Source organism: Ruditapes philippinarum, unplaced genomic scaffold (genome assembly GCF_026571515.1).
Source record: "Ruditapes philippinarum isolate M1 unplaced genomic scaffold, ASM2657151v2 ctg1836_1_1_1_1, whole genome shotgun sequence".
Classification (NCBI taxonomy): Eukaryota; Metazoa; Mollusca; class Bivalvia; order Venerida; family Veneridae; genus Ruditapes; species Ruditapes philippinarum.
The window spans coordinates 5,053-28,890 of record NW_026859211.1 but is presented as its reverse complement, the minus strand read 5'-3'; the positions used below and the strand labels follow the sequence as shown (position 1 = coordinate 28,890).

The 23,838-nt window shown below is 32.6% G+C and overlaps 2 protein-coding genes across 2 annotated transcripts; one reads left to right on the top strand and one right to left on the bottom strand.

Annotated features, from left to right (window-relative positions):
- Positions 1 to 1,467: 1,467 nt before the first annotated feature.
- LOC132755611 (tryptase-like) lies at positions 1,468 to 12,293 on the bottom strand. Its single transcript, XM_060746502.1, has 7 exons — positions 11,876 to 12,293; positions 6,639 to 6,785; positions 5,740 to 5,927; positions 4,985 to 5,140; positions 3,932 to 4,151; positions 3,276 to 3,415; positions 1,468 to 2,600 (listed from the first exon to the last, which is right to left on the bottom strand). The coding sequence occupies exons 1-7, from the start codon at positions 11,934 to 11,936 to the stop codon at positions 2,439 to 2,441; spliced, it is 1,074 nt and encodes a 357-aa protein (XP_060602485.1). The 5' UTR covers positions 11,937 to 12,293; the 3' UTR covers positions 1,468 to 2,438.
- A 2,128-nt stretch (positions 12,294 to 14,421) lies between these two features.
- Positions 14,422 to 16,538, top strand: LOC132755612 (fibrinogen-like protein 1). The gene is made up of 4 exons (XM_060746503.1): positions 14,422 to 14,581; positions 14,735 to 14,817; positions 15,582 to 15,750; positions 15,996 to 16,538. Exons 1-4 carry the CDS (start codon positions 14,491 to 14,493, stop codon positions 16,382 to 16,384), a joined length of 732 nt encoding a protein of 243 aa, XP_060602486.1. The 5' UTR covers positions 14,422 to 14,490; the 3' UTR covers positions 16,385 to 16,538.
- Positions 16,539 to 23,838: the final 7,300 nt, after the last annotated feature.

The window sequence follows — 23,838 nt, the reverse complement described above, 5'->3', positions numbered from 1 at the left end:
CTACTCGAGGCATTATATCCTTCGTGTCCCGCGTATTAGCTGTCTGCAAAAAACACTCCTTTAAAAGACAAATTTATTTGTAATAAAAATATTACCAAGATGCACAGTGTGTTGTTTCCCAAGTTTTATTTTGATTCTATAAATGCACAATTTAAATATTTTGAATTTGGACATGAGGAGTATAATGCTCGAGTAGATATCTAGTCGAAAGTATGTACACCGTTTTGGATACCGGCTTGACAAGCGCTCCACGCAGAGCCGGGCTCAGGTCTCGTATTGGTTGGACAGAACGCAAAATTTACTTTCGGTTTTAATTAAATGTTGATTTTCATATTACAATGAGATGTAGAAATGTTTATTCTGATTGCATCTAGGAGATAATTCTATTTTTCTATTGATTTACACCGGAAAAAGTCACGGTAAGGTTCATTTAATAATGATTTATAAAGGTTTTTATTATACAAGGGTGATCGTGTTTTACATTTTGGAGTCTGCAATCTTTACTTTATTGAGACTTGATGGTATACGGTATTTTTTTCATATACGTTAAAATTGTTTGAAAACCATTTTTATCGTTGTAACAGATGTACAATTCCGTGTTTAAATATTAAAATAGTTTTGGTAGAAGTGTTAACAGGGGCGTATCACAGGGGGGGGGGGGCAGGATCTGACCCCCAGCGTTCTGTGGTACAGTGCGAATGACCGTAGAAAGCATTTCATGATCAGTCATGACGAAAGTGACCTGCACCGTCCGGGAATCGAATCCCAACGCTCTACCTATTGAGCTGACCGGACCCTTTTATGTGCGTCTTCCGGTCAGTAAGTCATATATTCTAAATTGCTTGGGCCTTTATTTTTGCCCGGAGTATCAACAAATAATTTATGTAAAAGCATATGGTACAGTAGCAAGGGAGCTTCATAAACCGCTAAAACTGTAAGCAACAAAAATTCTATATAATAAAGGACAATAACTTTAACTACCATCGAGCAATTCCATTGGCTGAAAATAGATAACGCTTAAATTGATGCTTTATGTTTTAATTTAAACTATATTGTTAGGTCACAATATCAAGATATGAGCTTGAAAATGATAATGAAGTTTTCACTCTGATACTGCAATTGTCATATGGCGACTTTCCAGCTTGACTGGTGGTGGAAGTCCTCAGGTGCCCCTTTATTTCTAGGGACGGCGGAAACTGGGGTTAGAACCACCCACGGGCGAGGAAAAAAATATGGTTTTAAAATGCGTGGTTTTTTAAATAAAGATGCTAGTAAATTTGGTGTGTCTTGTTGGCGACCTTTAAACCAATCGAAAGGAACGCCCAAGTTTATGAAGTTCTTAAAAGGCTTATAAAATAATGACAATTAGAAAGTATTTTTATGATATTTGTTCGATAACGTGACGACGATATCAGTTACCAGGCACGTCACGTTGTTGTCATGTGAATATAAATCAACATAAAAATGTCAGAATTCAGATGTTTATTTAGTGTAACTTTACAGATAAAAAATACTGAAAACATGCATGTATACATAGATACATGACTATAATATTTGTACAATAAGATTTATTTTGGGTCAGTTTAACAGTGATGTTTTTTTTTATAGAACCGATGCTGACAAAGGCATTTTCTAAATTTACAAAACCTTTAACTAAGATAATAATTGAAGAGTAAGATAATAAGATCCTTTCTGATTAACACATTTAAAACAATCCTTTTAATTATTTCCCTCCGCCGAAAGAGGGTCGTCGAATTTGCTGTGATATGATTTGTTACTTTGTTAATTAACAAACTAAAACGATTCTGATTATATTTTTATGAAACGTTCGTTTACACAATTGTTTTACTGCTTCAATGTTTAACAGTGTTAGCTTTTATAACATACAGTAACGAGCTTGAAAAGAGGGTCAAATAAACAAGTGAGTTCCAGCGAATAAATTTGAAAAATGTTCCGAAAGTCAAACTTATTGTATGTTGACGGATCCGGATCTCGGCCCTTTCCGTCAAACTTCGGAATATGAATAACAGCCGAGATCCAGAGCAACGGAAGCTTCCGGTAAAAATAATATGTAACGGAAGTAAAGGCCTTTTCTCCGAAAAGTATGTAAAAGTCTACAAATAAATATTGTAAGCATCCAGTTTGAAGTCAGCGGAGTTATTGTAAGACTTTATCAAATAAATTTTGGATGAAATCTACATTGAAAAATGTACAGATGTAAAATTTGTTAACGTGTGAATTTTTTTAACAAAGCAGTTTGGAGAAGAAGAATCTTTTTATGATCAAGATCACGCTTGAAGCGCAGGTCATTCTTGTACAAAGTTTAAAGATATTATAAAGATCTAGTTCTGTTCTATTGTTTCTTTTCGTACAATTGAATCGACCAACACGTACTGTCTCCTTCCTCGTGCACTTCAACAACAACATAACCGGTATTTTTATTGTACATGTATATTAATCCACTCCCGATATGATGAAACTTTTGTTAAAACACTCGGATGGTCGTCATGAATACAGTCTTCTCTACCCCATGATATGATACCATTAATTCGGTATCTGCCGTCACTCCCCCGACACACCATACCACCGCCTGAATCTCCCTGTCATATAAATTAAAACTTATCTAAATATCTTAATATGTATACATATTTTTCGTTCGTTCATTCATTCATTCATTTATTCATTCATTCATTCATTTATTCATTCAAAATCGGAGGTCATCTTCCAGCAAGGACAATAAATAGATACTTGTACTTTAACCTTTAACCTCATACAGACGTGTTTTGACGACTCTCAAAGGGGTGCCAGATGTGCACCCTTCTGCTTTGGGGTGTGAAGGGGCTCAGCAGCCCCCATCATCTCCAAACAAATTTTGTACTTGTGAATGGCTAAATATGGCTAATGGTCGATCTTAATGTAACGTGTAACAAACGCTGAAAAGTCTTTGGCCCTATCTCAATCCATTGAGAAGTAGCGGCAGTTTGAAATCAGTTTTAATGGAAAATATCAAAACAAAATAGTGATTTTTGGCAATTTTGAGATGGCCCCCGTATCCATGGTTACATGAAATTTAGGATTGAGCATGTTGTTATAAAGGCTATGGTCTAGTCAACATTTGCGACAAGTTTGATCAGTATTGAAGCATTTTATACAGTTTCATAATTGTTTGAACTTGCAACAGGAATCTTTTCAATGAATAAGCCATTTTTACAATATGCTCATGCAATAATGGGTTAAGCAATTTACAAATTTGATATTTTAATAAATGTTTATACCTGGCAAGGTCCACGTCCCTGACTGCTGAAGCAGACGACATCGTCTTCAAAGTTTGCTCCCCACTGGAGGCCACACTGCTGGTTGTTTAACGATTGTCCTTGGACTTCATACAGTGTGTCTGTCGACCCTAAGGTATTTTCTGTAAAATAAATCAGCAGTTAGGGTCAGTCGTGTTAAAGTCACATGAACGCGTCCATTTAACAATCGTCAACAAATGGAATATATCACTAGGTTTCCGGCGATGATATTCAAAAATGATATATAAAATACGGGTAACGGAACGATGCATGGTTTTTATAATATAAGTAAACATAAGTTAATATCCGGTATATGTAATCAGTCAGATGATATATTAAGAAGTTATAAATTAAAAAAAAATAACGGCGCATTTTTTATTATACGAACTCTCTTTAAAAAGGTTGCAATAATGGCATAAATGTACGAGTCAAATGGTTTGTAAACAACAATGAAGTTTAATTTAGAAAAATAAGAACTTCAGAACTCATCTTTGTATTTTTGTAAAAATCGTTATAAACAAAGAACAACGTTTATATCGTTGTTAGTAATTGATAAGTCGCAAGATGGCCGTTTGAAAACAAGTCTCTGGCTGTACAGAAACTAATTAAACATTAAACATATATAATCAATTCTCTACCATGATTTTGTCCCCATCCAGCAACCCAACAATCATCAAAAACAGTGTCGTCTGCTTCGGTGATTTCCGGAAGGCACACAGCGCGGAGATTGTCGGAATAAACAAGGCTGTCGTTCAGTTGTATCAAAGCAATGTCGTGCAAATGGCGTCTAATTACACTTGCTTCTCCGGTTTGTGGATTTGTTACCGGAAACTCCACGTTCTGTTCAAAGTTTTCATGCTGAAAAAAACAATATAGTATCAATACCCGTATATTTCCAGTGGTCCAAGACGTTGAACGTCTTGTTGGAATGGTTTTCACGCCGATCTTATCATATTTTAGATCGTATCTTGGCGGTCATTCCACCTTACCGGCTTTCCTGGATAACAATTAATTACAAATTTCTCCGAAAGTGACTGACCACTCATTCCTGATTTCTGATAATGACCATTGGACTCAATGCCCTTGATCACGGAGAAAGTTCGCCTCGCAAGCGACTCCCTACCTTTTGAGCTAAGCGGGCGGGCCGGTTCAACAAGTGAAGAGAGCGCAAAATTAGAAACATTCTGAAATATTTAAAATACTGCAAAAAAGCCATGACAAATGCCATAGGTACAACAAAAAACACAATGTTTTTCCTTTGTAAGTTCAGCTATAAAACTAAGGGAAATAATTCGTTTAGGCTACAGTATCGTAAATGAACTTCGAATGAGTTATAACTTCATGACCATTCCGATACTAGGTTCACTTTGAATATTCATAAGTGAATCAGTGACCTATCTTTTTATAAATTCTTTTTTATTTATTTATTTATTTATTTTTACTTAATTTTTTTTACTTATTTGTTTTTTATTATATTTCTGTTATCATATTTAAGATAAAGTTTAAAGAAATTGGAACAGTAAAAAGTGAGTATATTTTAAAAACCCCGCTTTTTTTTTTTGTGCCATAACGTGTATCTCATTTTCGTTGTTTTGGATAAAGCCTGCATTTAGTAAGTTGTTTATACACCAAGTTTCATAAATAAATTTTAAAAAGGCTAACACGTCAGGTTAAACTAATTTCATACTTACGCGTATTATTCTACGGATAGTTTTGGAGTTTTCTCTTCCATGACGTCCGTACGATAATGTTTGATCCCCAACGTACACCCTCAACAGGTTTAAATCGTCGTCCCTTGAAAAAAAATATACATAAAAACAGACATCATAAATTTTGTAGATAAAAGACTGCAATTGAATTAAGACATACTCGTAAGTATTTTAATCACAGGAATTATAAAGGAGTTGTAAACGGTTGTCCAAAACGTGAAAGTTTTATAACATTATCATAAAATGCAAACAACCGTCCACAATTTTCATACAAAGATATAGTATATGTTAATACCAAATGGCCTTTTCGTCACAATCGTAAAGTATATAATTCATAGACCACACTACGAAAACGAGCTAATTCTCTTTATCAAGGAAAATATGAACGTCCGAGGCCGAGTGATAAATGTCGCTGATTTCAAACCATTTGCCCCTCACCGCTGTAGGTTCAAATCCCGTCAGAGACTTTGGATTTTTTAATGTGAGGAAGCTATCCAATTTCCTTACAGAACTTCGGTGTTTCTCCTGAGGTTCCGATTCGTACCTGAAATAATACACGGAGGAGCAAATGAAGTCTTCCTCGGAAGTCGCCACATGGCCTTTACTGTGTTGGTGCGACGAACCCCCACTCCCTAAAAATAAGTAATAAGGAAATACTTTGACCAGTACTTCGGTTGTCAAGTGCTCTGTCAGCCCCAAGCTGTTGAATAATTGAGTTCCCCCCCGCATATAATTGCCCCAGTTAAAATTTTAAGGAGCTGCCATGGCCAGGTACCAGATGGCGCGTGATTTCCACCAATTACACGCCGAACACGTGAAAGAGATCTCGCGCGACCACACGATACTTCCTGTTCTAATCGTGGCAATGTGGTTGCAATGGTTGTCGGTTGTACTGTAGTTGTCGGATCCCTGGTTTCGATAAGTCCTGAAAATATCACTTTGTTTTAAAAGAAGTACGAGATTTACAAGATCTTTTTGCTTGGATAAACTATACGTGTAACGTAACATTGATTTTGACCAACTAAAATTCAAGACAGAATTTGAAACGAGTGTTCCTTTTTCCCAGAAAATGTTCTGGACACAGCACGGATTGAAATGTTCGTTAAATGTAGCACACAAAACTTCATAATGTTATAGTATGAACAAAATCAAGAACGTATAATATATATCTTACACTAAGTCCTCGACAAAATTTAAAAGAAGACCTTGTTCAATACAGTTTAAGCAATTGGTAGAAAGCCAATAGAAACGCTGATCTTTCTATTTCAATAGGACATTTATTGCCAATTAGACGAATAATTAATTCCCCAATATAACCATTATGATATAATCGTCCGAACCTGGCTTGGAACACAGGTTGTTTGTTGTGATAGAGTCGCGTCATAATAGGGAAAAGTTAGTTTAAAGAATTGTACTATTCTTTCTGGTTGAGTTAAGTTTAGTGACCACTACTCATCCCACATCATTTTAAATCACTGTCAAATGACCATTAGACTCAAAGTTCGAGGTCACGTGACACGGAGATATTCCGCTTGGCCCGATGATCGAATTAGCGCCCCCCCCCCCCCGATTAAAAATCCGATGCTATAAAAACAAAACAAACACAAGTTTCAATAAAGAAGATCAATTATCTTACTATGGTTTACTGGGATACAGCATTTAGGCCCACTGGCACCGCTGTGCATACATAATGGTATACCCCAGGCATGGTGAGCCTCATATCTGCATTCGTTACTGCACCATCCACCGTTGATAAAGTATTCACACAGGTTAAACGTATATCCTGTCAATAAAATTTAAAAGCATACAATAAAAGACAGACGTGGTAATGGTGTTGGTAGATTTCACTCTGGATCACGGCAGTAGGCCACACTGAATTTACCAGAACACAGTTCAGCCACCGCATCGTTCCTGGGCAGGCTGTCAACTGACAAGCAGTTGCCTTCACTTTCCCTATTGAGGAACTGATGACTTCTGTACATGCCAGAGCAGAGTTACAGTGCAAATGATCGTTGAAAGGATTTTATGAAGACAGTCACCTGCACCGTCCGGGAATCGAACCCGGATCGCTAACTGGACAGTGCTATAAAAGTTATTTTGTTCCAGCTTTTCGAGTACCGTAACACCGGTTACATGCAGCTTAAAACAAATTAATCACGTTCTAATTTTATAAGACGCCGCGTCCACGCGGCGGCTAGTAGATATGCATTCGTCCATTCAGAAGTTAGAAAAATTAAGTCTTGCTATTGTTTATTTTCTTTTTGTTTTAACAAAATTACACTGTTTTCAGATTCTTTAATAAAAATAGCTTTCTGGTGTACAACATATCACCAAGCTTAAAGGAATTAAACAAATGTTTAGCTTAGGTGATAGTGTCATGTTTGAATATCATATTCTTTTTATTTGTATCTTAATTTTCATTTACCAAATAAATGACGTGTCAATGAGCCAGTCTATATTCTAATGACGGGAACCAAATTTGGACAGGGAACCAAGGGTATGACTAAAATACACACAGGAGATTTTTTTGTCGCAAGGTGCGGAACGAACGGACTTTTTTCAAAACAGGCACAACGACTGTTTAGTCGTGAAAATGAATAATTAACAGTAATTAAACAGATTAACTGAGTGTAAAAAGGTAAAAAAATTTTTTTAAATGTTTCACAAATATTGGCAATATGTTGTTTTGAAGGATTCTATGGTGGAAAAAATGGCCGCAAAATGTACATATTCTCGGTGCAACGGAGATAGTTTTCTGTAAAAGAACAATGGTTATAAATAACAATTATCAAACTAAAATAAATTATATATATTAAATGCAGTATCAACATAAAAGGTTGTTGTAAATTTCAACAGATTTTTTTTATTTTAATGTTTTGGACAGTTGTACATGCCTACAAAGTTGACTTACTCGGGATCTCAGTGCAACGGAGATATTTTTGTATAAAAAGCACAATGAATGTTTATAAATTGCAATTATCAAACTAAAATTTATTCTATATATTGAATATATAATCATTGTGGAAGTTAGTTTTAAAACTCAATAGGAATATTTTTCATATATTTTTAATGTTTTGAAGGATTATATATTATATATTATATATGCCTGCAAAATGGACATATTCTCGACACAAAGGAGATATTTTCCTTTCATACCTCTGTCTTTGTCTTGAATTTATTTTAAGTATACCAATCATTTCATTTTTACTTGTTATCCAATTTATTTAGCTTCGACCAGACGTTTCAATCTTTGTCGTAACAAACAAACATTTTAGAATTTCAGACATGGAATTACTTAGTGAATTTATGCATTAGTTTCTACTTTTTCGCAAAAATATGTAAGTTGTTAAACAAAAAGCAGATAGAAAAATTTATTAGTGCTTTGGATATTCAACTTTTATTGAGAACAATTGTCAAGGTTGATTTTGTATATTACCTGTGACTGTTCACATCATTTGGCGGTGTCTTTGATGTGCAGCATCAACATTTAACTTGTAGAAATCTAATGCAATTTTGTTTTATAAGTAACGAATCATCAGTTATTATTTCAAACATTTCTGATTTTTTTTTGTAAAAATGCCACAAGAAATGAGAGCAATTTTTATTATAATACACAGAGCAGATGTATAATACAAACACTTATAATATATAACTCATCCCGAGAAAATAACTGACTCATATAGTTCATATAAACCGTAAATAAATCGAATAGTTACAATTCGCCAGACAATAAATTGGCCCTATTTAACGGAAATATGCCAACCCATTCACCTTTCCGATTTTCCCAGATAACCTTGAGGAATTCTTGTAAGATGATAACGGAAGTATTCCGATTCATAAAAAATGTTACAAATTTGTAGAGAATTTCTTATCTTCTCACACGGTAGTAACTTTAGATTATTCCCCTATCCTAGTAAAAGGTTGATGTAAAAATAACTTTTTGTTACTAAATATTACCTATGTTATCAAAAATACGTTCTATTTTGAATATGTTACGGGATTGTTCTAAGATCATCGACCGATTTTGTCCATTAAATCCTTAGCTATGTGATTTGAAAATACAGAAAACGTGGTACTAATAATTAATTATGATTCTACGTATAGTAATTGACTTTCCAGCATTCCTTACACTTTTTATTTTATTTTGTCATTTCTTAATTTTTAATTCTTTTTATTATCTATATTTTAGAGAAACATTGAAATATTAAGCAATTTAATACCAAGAGCTTTGAAACCCTAACTGTCCGGTTAGCTCAACTGGTAGAGGGTCGGACTGCGAATCGAGCGCCCGGACAATGAATGTCATTTTCATGAAATCCTTTCAACGGTCATTCGCACTGTACCTTTGCTAAAAGTAACTAACAGTTTCTTTCAAAAGTCCTGATAAAGTGCTTGACAGCCTTCCCAGGAACTATGCGCTTTGGCAAATTCTAACTGGCTTGTTGCTGTAACGCATTGGGTGAACTTCAAAAACTACAATGCTTAATTTAAATGAAAGATCTTGTCCTGCTTTAAGTTTGTAAATGCAAGCTACGAGTTTGTGCAGATTTCAATATCAAAATAATAAAATCAAGCAGTCCACAAATAAAATATATTGATGGGAATGCACGGACATACAGAATAACATGGCTCTATACCGGTGACACCGGACAAGTCATTGTTGGTTCTAGTACTTTAATCATAAATGTTTTGATACCGAATAAATTGGTCAATGGTCAAATTTCGAGAAAAAAAAAGGAAAATAATTTTTGAAAATTATATAAAAATAAAATCAGTTAAAGTACACCAAAACAACACATATTTCTTTAATCTTTACTAGTTTCGACAGTTGTCTTTATCAAAATAACGTACAAAGTATTTAATAAAATCAAATAAATGTGTACTTAATGATCAAAAAATTATATATATGATTATTGATGAAAAAAAACAACAACATAAGTATATTATCCTATGTTTTACTTTGAAAATATGTTTAAAAATTTTATGAAAATGCAGAAAAAATATAGTACTACGGAATTACACGTCTATTTAGGTGTTTTGCTTGTTATTACAAATCTCATTCTTTGAAATCTAAACATGTCATTTTTATCAAAGTTTTACAAATATATAGAAGATGTTCAAGTTTTTTCTATAAATACAGGATTTATTTTCATTGAATGGTATGATAATTTTCATAAGTAAATCCTGTATTTATAGGGAAAAAAACTTGAATTTTCTGTTTACTATATACTTTTTTTGACATTACAATTTAAAAACTCCCCTTTAAAATTTGTGTATTGGATAAATTTAATAAAAAAAAGTAGTCCGGCAAGACACCAGTGAAAATACGGAAAATACGTTTCAGTGCAGTGAAAACTAATTTTTTACAGTGAAAATACGGAAAATGAAAATACGCATTTTATTTCTCAATATTTCATTTATAAGTGTATAATAAATATTACTCTACTAATCATTTCCAACGACATATAATTTATGAAAGTCAAAACTTTAATTTCAAAGTGTGTTTTTATTTCTAAATCAACCCGCATTGTGTTTCCTAAAATGGGCGAACATGAAAACAAACTTCTCTGGAAATGGTCAATCAAAATTTAAGATCTAAATTTGCTCCTTTTTGTCGTAATTAACATATTATTAACATATTATTATTATACCTTACATTAACGTCTTCCTTCTTTCATTATATAATGGCAGTATAATGGTTTTATCAGACCGAAGAAACAAAAGTTTTTAATACATTTTACAAGAAATGTTGTCTTTCAAAACAATATGATTTCTTCCCATTAATGTTCCATGCAAAACACTTTGGTACTTTGAACGTTAAAATGGAATAGTGTCCTTTTTAAGTAATTAATAAATTATTTTCTGGGGCGTTTCACGTTGTAGATTTACCACTTAAGTTAACCCTGACAAAACTTTATATTTCAATCAAATACAAATAAAAGTACAAATACATCAAAATCATATTTTTGATTTTACGTATTAAAAAAGGGGTTGTTCTTAACATTCAACATTTCATATGAAATTTATTATAGGCATATTAAGTTTAACGTTTTGTATATTTTAAAATATTATGATATGAAAAAAAAAAGACAATGCAAAAAATATTAAGGCAAAGTTTGGGAAATAAAAAGTATAAAATACTTGTTTAACTTAAAGAACGCTAGATTTTAAAAACAAGCTTTGATTATGGAAACATGTCTTAGAGTCTTGCTATATATTGAGAGCCTGGAATATTTAGTATACCTTTTTTGATATCAAACATTTTAAAAATTATCGAGTTTTAAATTCTTGCCGAATTCTTTACTTTAAACTGTCGCAAATATTGTAAAACTATTGTAAAATTTCTTACAACTGAAATATAAATATTTAAAATGGTTTGTTCTTCAAAATGCGAAAAATGAAATTTTTTGTTGTTGTTGTTTTTAATTCCGTTTAATTTTTTTTAAAATCATTTTGAATAAACGAGTATTCTGTTTGAAACTTTATTTTATTTGTTTACTTTGAAAATTTTCGCAAAAATACTTTTAAAAATATAATTATAGATTAATATTTGAAAAGGACATTTGTTGGTTTTTACCTTTTTTCAGAAAGTAAAAAAGATTTAAGTCTTAATAAGCTTAACACTGCAAAACTAAATAAAAGAAAATTAAAAAAAAAAACGCGATTTGAAATAAACGTAAAAGTTACGAGTATTTTTGTATAATAAATTAAGTATTATAAATCAGATATGTTCAATAATATCATTAATAAAACATTTTGGTTATGTCAAAAATATAAAATACATTCTGTAATTTTTAGAATTAATTATAAAATACAACATTAAAAAATAATTTCTTTTTAATGGCATTAAATAAAATAAAATAAACAACATACCGGTGACAGTGTGCATGAAAACAACCAGTAGCAGAACGACTTTTTCGTCACAGATCCTCATTTTTGCCTTAATAAGTAGAGCGTCTTGTTGCTGTGTGAAATGTTCCTGCACCCGGACCGTATGACCACAGTTCACAAACTGTTGCCACTTCTTTATAAACGATCGGGAGAGAGAGAAAAAAATCTCGCACCATCCGAGAATTTATTTTCGTCAAAAATACGTTATATATAGATATAAGAAGTGGCTAGTTAGTTGTTTTTTGCTGTAATTTGCACGGATTTCACGATAGGTATGATTGGAATTGAATTATCAAATCATGATATGATGACCTTTAGCTTCAGATTTAGCTGAGATAACTACTTCTAGAAACACTATACTAACTGTATGTTGATATTAAACAGAAAATAGCTTCATAATTATACTCAAATATAAGGCTATCATTAATTCAATGTTTGGTTTTCCGGTCATGCGTCTCGTTTAGGAGATTTCCTCTGACGTGAAGCAAAAGAAATAAAAATCCGATCATATTTAATATTGTATTGAGTCCGTTGTTATTAAGGATATCGACATAAGAGATTCTAAAATTTGTTACATGAAAAGTACATGTATACACACACTAGAAATTATTAATATTATATGATAACGGTTTTCTTTGCACAAATTATATTTATATTTTCTTTTTCATATTACTTTTGTATTTCACCAATTATATTAAAGTAAACAAGCAATCTAAGAATACATGAGATGCAAGAGTAAATGTTACGTTGGTTATATACAACAAAAATAACGTTAGCGCGTTCAATCATTGTCTAAAAAGTTCAACTTGTGAGAGAGAAAATATATATCATGAAAACATGAAAATGGAAGCATCGTAAATAAAGATGTGTTTAGTATGTCCTTATCTACTATTTCTTGACAATGAGGGGCTAGGCTCCTGTATTTTTTTACTCAGAAATCAAAACATCGGCTGAATAAATCCGGTACTACAACAGAGTGGTTTTATATTCCACTACAGATTTGAAAAAAATAAGAACCGCCCTGAATTGTTTAACACTACACCCTAATTTCATCAATTCACAATCCTTCCATTTGAAATATTATGTTTTGAGGATGTTATTTTTAGAAAGATGGCTGACAGATTCGTCGACTTCTACTCTAGGTTAATTGTTTCAATTTTGATAAAGTTTATTTTTAGATATATCTGTAAACATACATCAACGACTCGATCCAGATAAGTATCATATTTTAAGTGTTAAAAATGCGTTTTATATAAGTAAATGGCCTGTTTTTTTTTGTTGTTTTTTTTTTGTTGATGCGATTCATTTTTCGCTAATAAAGTTCATAAGAAAAGTGTGTAAGTACCCTGGACAGTGGAAGACTTTTTTGAGCATATATAAATACAAAGATAGCAATTTCTTCAAATATACAAAAAGCAACAATATTATATTGCATCATCAATATAAATATTGCATCATCACGCGTTGAATTTCAGTCACATAATAAATTATTGTATGCCATTTTCTTATATATGACTTGCTTTATTTAAAATATCATAACATAATTTGAGGCGAGAAAAATGAAACGTCGAACATTTTTTTCTTTCAAAAGATAGAGGTGAGTTCAACTTTTATGAGATCATCTTCTCTCCTGCGAATCGATCCGTTCTGCTAAAAATGTATGAGAGGGAAATCGAGCCAATCAGTGACTAGCTTACAACGACTAATCACGTATGTATACATTTGACATACCGAGAAGTAAACAATGCATGTTCAATAGAAACTTTGAAAGTTTGCACTTTACTGACAAAATTGTTTTTTTTTAATTGTGTCTATTAAATGACCCATGATAAATTTGCGATAATATTATTATTTACGGATCATCAATTGTTGTGGAGTCTGCGTCACGTGAACATGTATTTCTATACGGTTCAGAATAACTTCTACATTACAATAATCTCGTTACAATAATTATGTGGTTACGTGACAAAAGCAAAGAAAACAAAAACAAAAATGATGTTAATAAGGACATAAGAAGTTGAACAAATGACATTCTAGAAAATTTAAGTAAGTTTGTTTCAAACGGGAAAACAACTACATGTACAAAGTAGTATCATTTGTAGAACTAAAGAGTTATAGAGCAAAAAAATTACGGAAGTGTCTTCAATTACACGCAGGGAACGTAGAGATCGTCATGATGATGTCCTATCTGTCGCATGAATAATAATAAAAAAAAAAAACATTTGTTCTCTTAATATATGTGCCAATATCATGATATTGTTTCCATAGGCAAATCAACTTTTATAAAACTATTTTTTAACTAGTTCCGTTAAAGTTTATTTCAAATAACAACTCATCCTACTTATTGTACATAGTGTAAAACCTGAAATAAAAATTGATGATGTTCACAAATTTTTTATACAATGTATATTGTTTACATCACGTGCTCACAATGAAAGGATGTCTATCTTTATTAATTGTTTCAGTTAATTTATTTCGGAAATCAAACAATATGTATATATACATGAAACATAATATAACAAGTTATAAATGAAAGCAACACGCGCTCAACTCACTTCAGAAACACGGATCCAGCAGTTACTTTGATTACAGTCAAAATGCGCGTGCAGTTTTTAAGCATATTGTTTCTCGTCTATGTTGTTTATGGAAAGAAGATCAGAAATGCAGACGACAAAACGAGATATAATAGTAAGTCTTCTTTTTTTATGTTAATTGTATGTTATAATACTAAAATTAATCACTGACGGAAAGAGCCGAAAATTGAAGCCAGAATACCGAAATGAAGAAATGTGGATTGCTACTTTTCTTCTTTTTTTCAATAATAGTATTATTATTTACCAGGCTGTGACGATGTGTTCCGGAGCGGCTATTATAACGTCTCGGGCAGCTACAATGTCTTTCTAAACAGTACAGAACCATTTCAGGTATGAACATTCTGATATAAAATGAATATCATTGATAAATGATAAGCTGGGAATTGAAAATTTCTAATTTCTGGGATTTCTAAAAGAAAGAGTATATGATAAATAAAAATGTTTTCATGTTTTATTAAACAAATATTCAAGTTTTCGAAACAAAATCTTAATTTATAGTTATTAATAAAATGTTGAGAATTACACGTATTGATGAAATAACATGCTTATGCGTATTTTTATTTTCCCTATTTCCACTGTAAAAATTTACTTTTCACTGCAGTGAAACATATTTTCCTTACTTTCACTGGTGCCTTGCCGACTACTTACTTCTAAATTCAGCCAATACAAAAAAAATAAGGGCATTCTTTCAAATCGAAATGTTTTCAAAGAGAAAAAAAATGTATATACGAGCGTAATAAACAGAAACTTTCAGTTTTTTTCCATAAACACAGTCAGGATTTATTTTCATCTTCTGGTATGAAAATTATCACATTTCACTCGTGGTTACCGCCACAATGCTATATTTATTTTCATACCACTCGATGAAAATAAATCATGTATTCATAGAAAAAAAAAACTGGGACATATCCTCTATTTAGGCCCTATTGTTTGCATGTTGAAATATATTAATTATCGTTGTGTATTTTGTGTGGTTTGTGTAGACTATTAACTTCCATCGTAATCTGTTATTACGACATCAAAATCCTATGAACGATATTGTACGATTATTTATAAAATTAGTTTTTAAATATTTCCTTTTTATCTTCTTGAAGGTGCATTGTGACTTTGCTGCTGGGAGAACCGTTGTACCCATCATGCAGCAGAAATATGGCCACATTTCATTTAAGCGCTATTTTCGTGATTATGTTATCGGGTTCGGGAATCAAGCGCTTGGTGACTTCTGGTTAGGTCTGGCAAGAATAAAGACACTCACAGACAATGGTAATTTCATCTCTGCTTTGAAAAATTAACAGTAATCACAATGAAGGCTTAATAAAATAATTATAAGGATAAGGTGTTGGCATCCTAATTTATTCACCGTAATACATGAAAACGAATATCTTTTAGCTTACTTAAACGTTTTCAACTGAAAGTTTTCGGCCAATACTCGTATTCTTTTTATCGAATACTTATATTTTTGATAAAAACACCTTTTTACCTAAAATTGAGCACATACTATTTTACAGGCTATCGTGTCCTAACTGTTACGATGCAGGACTGTGATTACCAGATCAAAGTTCTCCGTTATAACTACTTCTTTCTCGGTCCGGCACATCAACGTTACCCACTCCATATTGGTGGTTACGTCTCTAGCCATGTTCTTCCCGACGACTTCGGCTACAACAACGGCATGCCATTCTCCACCATGGACCGTCCGGATGTTCACAGTTGTGCTATTTACCAGAAAGGTGGATGGTGGTACAACCATTGTACACTTACACTCCCGACGGGGCATTACTACGCCGGATGCTACTACAAGCCGTCGGGAAAGTTTTATGACGGCATTTACTACAAAGACTGGCATGGTTTTGGGTATTCGATGAAATATTTCAAAATGGAACTGTCTAACTTTTAAAACCGACATTAAAATAGTATTCTCGTTAAAAAACAAACATTAAAAAAACAGCTTCTGTAAAGAAAATATACATGCATGAATTATTTAAGACATGTCTATTTGGTGTTTGCGTAACTAAATTTATGCTGCTTAAATAAAACAAAATATTGCAGAATACCTTTGTTCTTTGTCCTTTTAGGGCCATCTACGGTGTTCATTTAGGGCCAAAAGAAATTTAAAACACGAAAAGTTGAAAACACGAAAAATTGAAAACACGAATAGACGCTGACGAAATCAAGAAGGGTCTCAGACGAAAACGCGAAAACACGAAAGGATGAAAAATGCGAAAAGACTAAAACAAAAAGGGACGATGACAAAAACGCGAAAACTTCCTTTCGCGTTTTTGTCTTCGTGTTTTCGGATTTTCGCCTATTGCTACACATCTGCAGAACAGCAGATTAGTTTAACAATGGACCCTCTTAGCACTTCATTAATTAAGTAATCAATTTTAATTTTAATTATTTATTTTATCGTATTTGGCGTTGTTGAGACTGAAGAAGAGTATGCAATAGAAAGTTTACGCAGTACTAGTATATAACATCAAAGAGAATAACATTGCTTATTATCATGCTAATCTATACGTATACCGAGCTAAGAGGGTACCAGTGACAGAAAAGAGGTAACCCGTGCCGCTGCAAAAGTAGAGAGTCAATAACGAATTTCGAATACATTTTTGACTATTTAGCCATTTGTTTGAAGATTATATAAAAATGGAATCATATGCTAGTAATATGTATGGTGTGTACTTAATCAAATCACTCGTTCATTTTAGCCCACAGAGCATGCTGAGGCTGTGGGCGTTGCAAATATCGCAATATTGTGTAGCTTATTGTAGAGTTGTGGTAATTGAAAAATGAACACATTTCTAAGAAAGATATATTTAAAACATTCTAGCGTTCCATGGTATACTTGCTTTTCACACCACATACCGACATGAACATTCACTGGATTGGTTTCCGTCGCCGATTTGTTTTCAGCAGAGAGTGATCTATCCATGTACAAAGTGGGTACCGTTTTAGGTAATAGTTATTGTGTCAAAACGAAACGAGTTTGTTAACATCGAGGGGATGTTTCTTGTAAAAAAATGTCGAGGCCGTCAGGCCGAGACGATTCTTTTGCAGAAACATCCCGAGATATCATCTCAGCAAGTGTTTACCCCCATAAGTAACGAGTTTCATATATTATAACTGTTTTATCGCATTTTTAAAATAGAAATCAGAAAAAAAAAACAAAAAAACAAACAAACAAACAAAAAAAAAAAAAAAAAAAAAAAAAAAAATGTGCGCTTCTCTCCCTTAATTGTGCCCTTTCACTTATGTTTCAAATGGAAACCCCAGATCAAATAACCCAACACAAGCTAATGATGTCGTTAGCTTCCTTACAGCTAATAATAAGGTGGGTATGAAAATAAATATTTTATGAGTGGCGGTAGCCACGAGTAAAATATGATAATTCTATACCACAAGATGAAAATAGTTATAGAAAAAATCTTGAATTTTCTGTTTATTATATACATTTTTCTATTTTTTTTTATAAAACAGTTTGAAAGACTTCCCCTTAAATCTTGTATATTGATTGAATTTAGAAAAAAAGTAGTCCGGCAAGACACCAGTGAAAATACGGAAATTATGATTCACTACAATAAAACATAATTTTTTTACAGTGAAACCACAGAATATGAAAATACGCATTTTATATTTCATAAATATTTATCGATATTTCATGGTTAAATATATAATAATATGAGGATATGAACGCATTTAATGAACAGAAAGTAAAACACATGCATGTATAACTTAGGAGATAATAATATAATTTTTATAGTAAACAACAATAAACGGAAATCCTTTTCCGTATCCAAAACTCAATGAGTTATTTCCGTATGCCATATTGTTTAATAAATATATACACGTTTCCGACTTACCAACAATTCAAATTATGAATGACAATTGAAATATATAATAATATATGAAACTCGTTAGTAACGGGGATATAATACTGGCTGGGTGTCATCACGGGATACTTCTTCAAAAATATCGTCTCGGCCTTACTGCCTCGCCATTTTTTCAGCAAAAACATCCTTCGATGTCGCCCCAACCAGTGTTTTATATCCTATATAATATTACTATAACTATTACATAAACAAAAATCTGCACGCTGAGATAACAGATTAAGTTGATTAAAAAAATCAGTTGTTTATTTGCTTTCCACTTTACGTGACAATTTTCATAACCAGTGAATAAATTCAAACAAATAAAATGAGCTTGAATGAGTTAACATAATATGCATACATCACTTGTGCAGTTCATGAATGATGATGTTATGATCAAATATATGATTTTTGTTTTTACTTAAATGAACTCAACTGAGGTCCATAAGCGTAAAATCAGTTGTGGCACTTAAATTAGAAAGATATGCAAAAGAAAATTTAGAAATATACTAAATTAACTTGCGTTTTATTTTACAGCGATATAAAAAAATGTTAACTTTTAAATGTCAAACAAATCAAAAAATGAAGCCAATACTTCATCTTTCACTTTAGATGTTATTATTTAGTCATTATACATTACAAGTGAGTCATGGTCCCGTGATTGACCTTTGTAGCTTAAGTAAATACACCCTAACATTTATTTTCCCCATTAATAGCGCCCTCTACACTCCAGCATGTTATATACCCCGTTTAGTAACTGAGCTGAGCGACCATCCTATACTGCCTTGAACGCTTCGAAGTGGAAAGTAAGATGGAAATTGGAGGAATTATACTGATTGTCCTGGCAATTGTCAGCGACATTTATGCCATAGATTTACTTACAGCTGATGGAAGAATCATCTATAACGGTATGTAACGTTCATTAATATACATTTTTATGTTCAATTAAAATCGAAAGTAGTAACTACATGTACTACTGAATTAGATCTTTGATTGATGAAGACATCCTTACACCCCGTTGGAAAATGTCTGTTGATGTAAACGTATACGCTGTATGTGTACGCGTTCGTTATTAGAAGAGGTTTATTATGTAGGACATGACACAGAGGCATGTATATATTATATACATGTACTTTCGATTTGACAAACAATACAATATATGATTACTAGAACAAGCAATATTTTCAATAAAGATGCTTACATAAACTCCTTATATTTACTTTTGATTATTATACATATAAATGAGTAAATTGATTCATACTAAACATTCGTTTGCCTATATATATAACATGTAAAATGATTAAACACCGGTAAAAAAACATAAAATAAGGTCGGTTTAAAACCCGTATAGACACGGTTAAATAACGTTGAGGTAGTTTGATGCATATTGAATTTCACCATTGAATAGATTTTCAACAAATGTTACAACTTGAATAAAGGAATGAATAACACAAAATCAGAGTCGTTTTATTACCTTCATAGGCAATAACTCCTTTACGTTAAATTGGCACAAAATATTAATTATCTATAGTCTATCTGCTCTTTCCAGAAAGAGGTCAATTTATTTTGATTAGACAAAGGTCACACTGCAGTTGTGACCATATAATCATACTGTACTTGTGTCCATTAAGTTGTGTCCGTATAATCAAACTGTAGTTGTGTTCGTTTTATCACACTGTAGTTGTGTCCATTAAATCGTCCATTTAGACACACTGTAATTGTGTCCATATAATCATACTTTAATTGTGTCCGAATAATCACACTGTAATTGTGTCCGTATAATCTCACTGTAATTGTGTCTGTATAAACACACTGTAGTTCTGTCCGTATAATCACACTGTAGTTATGTGTCCGTATAATCAAACTGTAGTGTCCGTATAATCAAACTGCAGTAGTGTCCATATAATCATACTGTTGTTGTGTCCGTATAATAAAACTGTAGTTGTGTCCATATAATCAAACGGTAGTTGTGTCCGTATAATCACACTGTAGTTATGTGTCCGTATAATCAAACTGTAGTGTCCGTATAACCAAACTGCAGTGGTGTCCATATAATCATACTGTTGTTGTGTCCGTATAATCAAACTGTAGTTGTGTCCATATAATTAAACGGTAGTTGTGTCCGTATAATCACACTGTAGTTATGTGTCCGTATAATCAAACTGTAGTGTCCGTATATCCAAACTGCAGTGGTGTCCATATAATCATACTGTTGTTGTGTCCGTATAATCAAACTGTAGTTGTGTCCATATAATCAAACGGTAGTTGTGTCCGTATAATCACACTGTAGTTATGTCCATTTAATCACACGGTTTTAAAGAGCGCTCCATTTGGTAAGTCATTCTATTTTAACGTTTAAATTTAAAATGGAGTCGTGTCAGTCGTGTTTCATAACATACAATCTGAAAAGCTGATCGTTTTCCGAGACATCCTAAGTTAAGTTTACGAAATTTCATAATTGATTAATTTTAATAATCGCAAGGAACATTATGTCATTGTAGTCACAAAAAAAGCTTTTTAACTTTTTTGAAGGATGAAATAATTTTACGTTTTTTTTTTGTTTTTTTTTTTTTGTCTAAACGGGTGGCAATGCTCTATACGGGTGACAATACGGGTGATAATGCTCTATACGGGTGACAATACGGGTGATAATGCTATATACGGGTGACAATGGTCTAAACGGGTGGCAATGCTCTATACGGGTGAAAATACGGGTGATTATGCTAAATAATGGTGACAATGGTATGAACGTGTGGTTATGCTCTATACAGGTGACAATACGGATGATAATGCTATATACGGGTGAAAATGGCCTAAACGGGTGGCAATGCTCTATACGGGTGGCAATACGGGTTATTATGCCATATACGGTTGACAATAGTCTAAACGGGTGGCAATGCTCTATACAGGTGACAATACGGGTGATAATGCTATATACGGGTGACAATGGTCTAAACGGGTGGCAATGCTCTATACGGATGGCAATACGGGTGATTATGTTATATAATGGTAACAATGGTCTAAACGTGTGGTACTGCTTAATACAGGTGACAATACGGATGATAATGCTATATACGGGTGACAATGCTATATACAAGTGACAATGGTCTATACGGGTGACAATGCTCTATACGGGTGACAATGCTATATACGGGTGGCAATGGTCTAAACGGGTGGCAATGCTCTATACAGGTGACAATAAGGGTGACAATGCTCTATATACGGGTGGCAATGGTTAAACGGGTGGCAATGCTCTATACGGGTGGCAATACGGGTGACATTGCTATATACGGGTGACAATGGTCTATACGTGTGGCAAAGGCTAACCACTTCCGGTTCCAGCAAGCTAAATGTTCTTTTATTTGTTTCACAGATTGTCACGATGCCCTACAACATGGTAACAACAAATCTGACTTTTATATGGTGCGTTTTAACACTTCTGAGCCTTTTGAGGTATGGTATAATTACAAATTATTTTATTGAAATTGTATATACATGTATAGATTTGTTTATCACCATTAAAATCTTTAATGTATAATAGACTTTAATGGGATACATGTTCATATAACAGATGAACGTACATGCGCACAGGTGCATTTGTAGTTACTTTACAATTTTTTTTAAACTCAAATTCTATACGGAAATGGGTTTTCCGGTTATTTTTAAATTATTCCCCCAATGGTTAAACTTTTTTTTGTCCCCCTTTTTTGAAAATTTTCCTTTGAAATTTTAAAATTCGGGTTTTTAAAAATTTAAACGGGAAAAGGGGGCCTTTTCCCTTTTTCTTATTTCTTTCGGGACGGGGGTCTCCCCGGGTGGAAGGTTTTTTAAAAATCCCAAAAACCCGGTTTAACCCCTATGGGGGTGCCCAAATTCAAATTTTATCCCCCTTTTCCCCTTTCCCTTCCGGGTGATTTGTATTATTTTTTCAATTTTCTAAGGTTATGTTTTTTTTAAAATACGGAAAAGGGCTTTGGGTAATCAAACCCAAAGTAAAAGGGTTCCCTATGGGTGCTTTCCTTTTTGGGGGTAAACAAATCTTTTTTAAAAAGGGAAGGGTAAAAGGTTTGGTTTGTTCAAACGGGTATAAAAACCAAACTTTTTTAACTTTTTTTCCTTAAAGGTTAACCGGGGGAAAAAATTTGGCCCAATAGAAATTTTGACATTTTTCCCTTTTACTAAATTTTTTTGGGTTTATTTTCCCCCAAAGGTTTTTTCCCCTTTTCCCGGTTACCCCAACCTTTTTGATTCTTTTATTTTTTTTAAATTTTTCCGATGCACCAACCATGGTTTCAAAAAATCATTTAATTTGGTTTTTAAACATTTCCCGGAAATTTTTTTGGGTGGTTTAATGAAAAAATTTTTAAAATTTAAACCCAAGAAAATTAAGATTTTTTATCCCTTTTAAACTTTTTTAATTGTAAAGTTTAAGGGGGTTTTTAAATTTCAAAAAAGGAGGTTTTTACCCCCCGGGTGATTGAGTTATTTTTTTGAGAAATTTTTTAAAAACTTTGATTTTCCTTAAATTTGGGCTTCCCTTTAAGGATAATCATTTTAAAATTTTTTAATAAAACTTTTTGGGTTTTTTTTATTTTTTTTGGCCAAAATTTGGTTGGGGTTTTATTAAAAATGGAAAAATTTTTAATTTGCCAAGGAAAAAAAAAGGGCCCTTAAATTTAAGAAAAAGTTAATTTAATAATTTTTTCCTTTAAACCCAAGGGAATTTTTTTAAAACAGCGGAAAAACATCCACACTTTAAAATTTGGGAAAATGAGTTTTTAATTCTTGGCTCCCCGGAATAACTTTTTCAAATTTTGCATTTGTTTTTAAAATTTGGAAAAATTTTCCAATTTTTTGGCCCCAAGCAAAAAATTTCCCCCTTTTTGAAAAATTTTTAATTTTGACGTCTAATAACCAAAAACTTTGGGAAGGAGTTTTTCAACGGGCCCCCCTTTTTCAGGGGTTTCGCCTTTTGGTTTTCTAATTTTAAAAAGGGTTTTTTGCGAAAATGTCCTTGGCCCAATTCCCAAAGGCTTTTTTATGCTTGAAGATTAAATTTTAATGTAATGAAAACAGGCCAAAAGTTTTTATTGGGTTTTAGGTTTTTTCGTTTTTTTTTTTAAAATGGGTAATATAAATTTGATTTTTTTTGGTTTTGGTATTTAATAAAATTTGTTTTCCCCACAACCCCAAGTTGCCCGGGCCCTTTTTAAAAAAAGGTTAAAAAATATGAAAAGGGGGGTTTTTCTAAAATAAAAAGGGTTAATAGCCCAGAAACCCAAAATTTTTTTTTTAACCCCCAATTTAAAGCAAGGACCAAACTTGAAACAAAAAATTTTTGTTTATTTAAAAAAGGCTTTTAACTAAAAATTTTTTATTTTGGGGGAAAACCCGCCCGTTTTGGGGTATTGCCCGGGTTTTTCCCCAAATGGCAGAAAATTTTCAATGAATTTTATTTTTGGGTCCCAACGATTTTAACCAAAAT

Bases quoted from the DNA above. Each gene is read 5' to 3' on its own strand.
- LOC132755611 (XM_060746502.1), bottom strand. From the start codon at position 11,936: ATGAGGATCTGTGACGAAAAAGTCGTTCTGCTACTGGTTGTTTTCATG. The intron at 5,928-6,638 runs GTAAGATAATTG...TGATATTTTCAG, and splicing joins CTGTATCCCAGTAAACCATA to GACTTATCGAAACCAGGGAT. The intron at 2,601-3,275 runs GTATAAACATTT...TTTATATGACAG, and splicing joins AGGGACGTGGACCTTGCCAG to GGAGATTCAGGCGGTGGTAT.
- LOC132755612 (XM_060746503.1), top strand. From the start codon at position 14,491: ATGCGCGTGCAGTTTTTAAGCATATTGTTTCTCGTCTATGTTGTTTAT. The intron at 14,582-14,734 runs GTAAGTCTTCTT...ATTATTTACCAG, and splicing joins CGACAAAACGAGATATAATA to GCTGTGACGATGTGTTCCGG. The intron at 15,751-15,995 runs GTAATTTCATCT...ACTATTTTACAG, and splicing joins AAAGACACTCACAGACAATG to GCTATCGTGTCCTAACTGTT.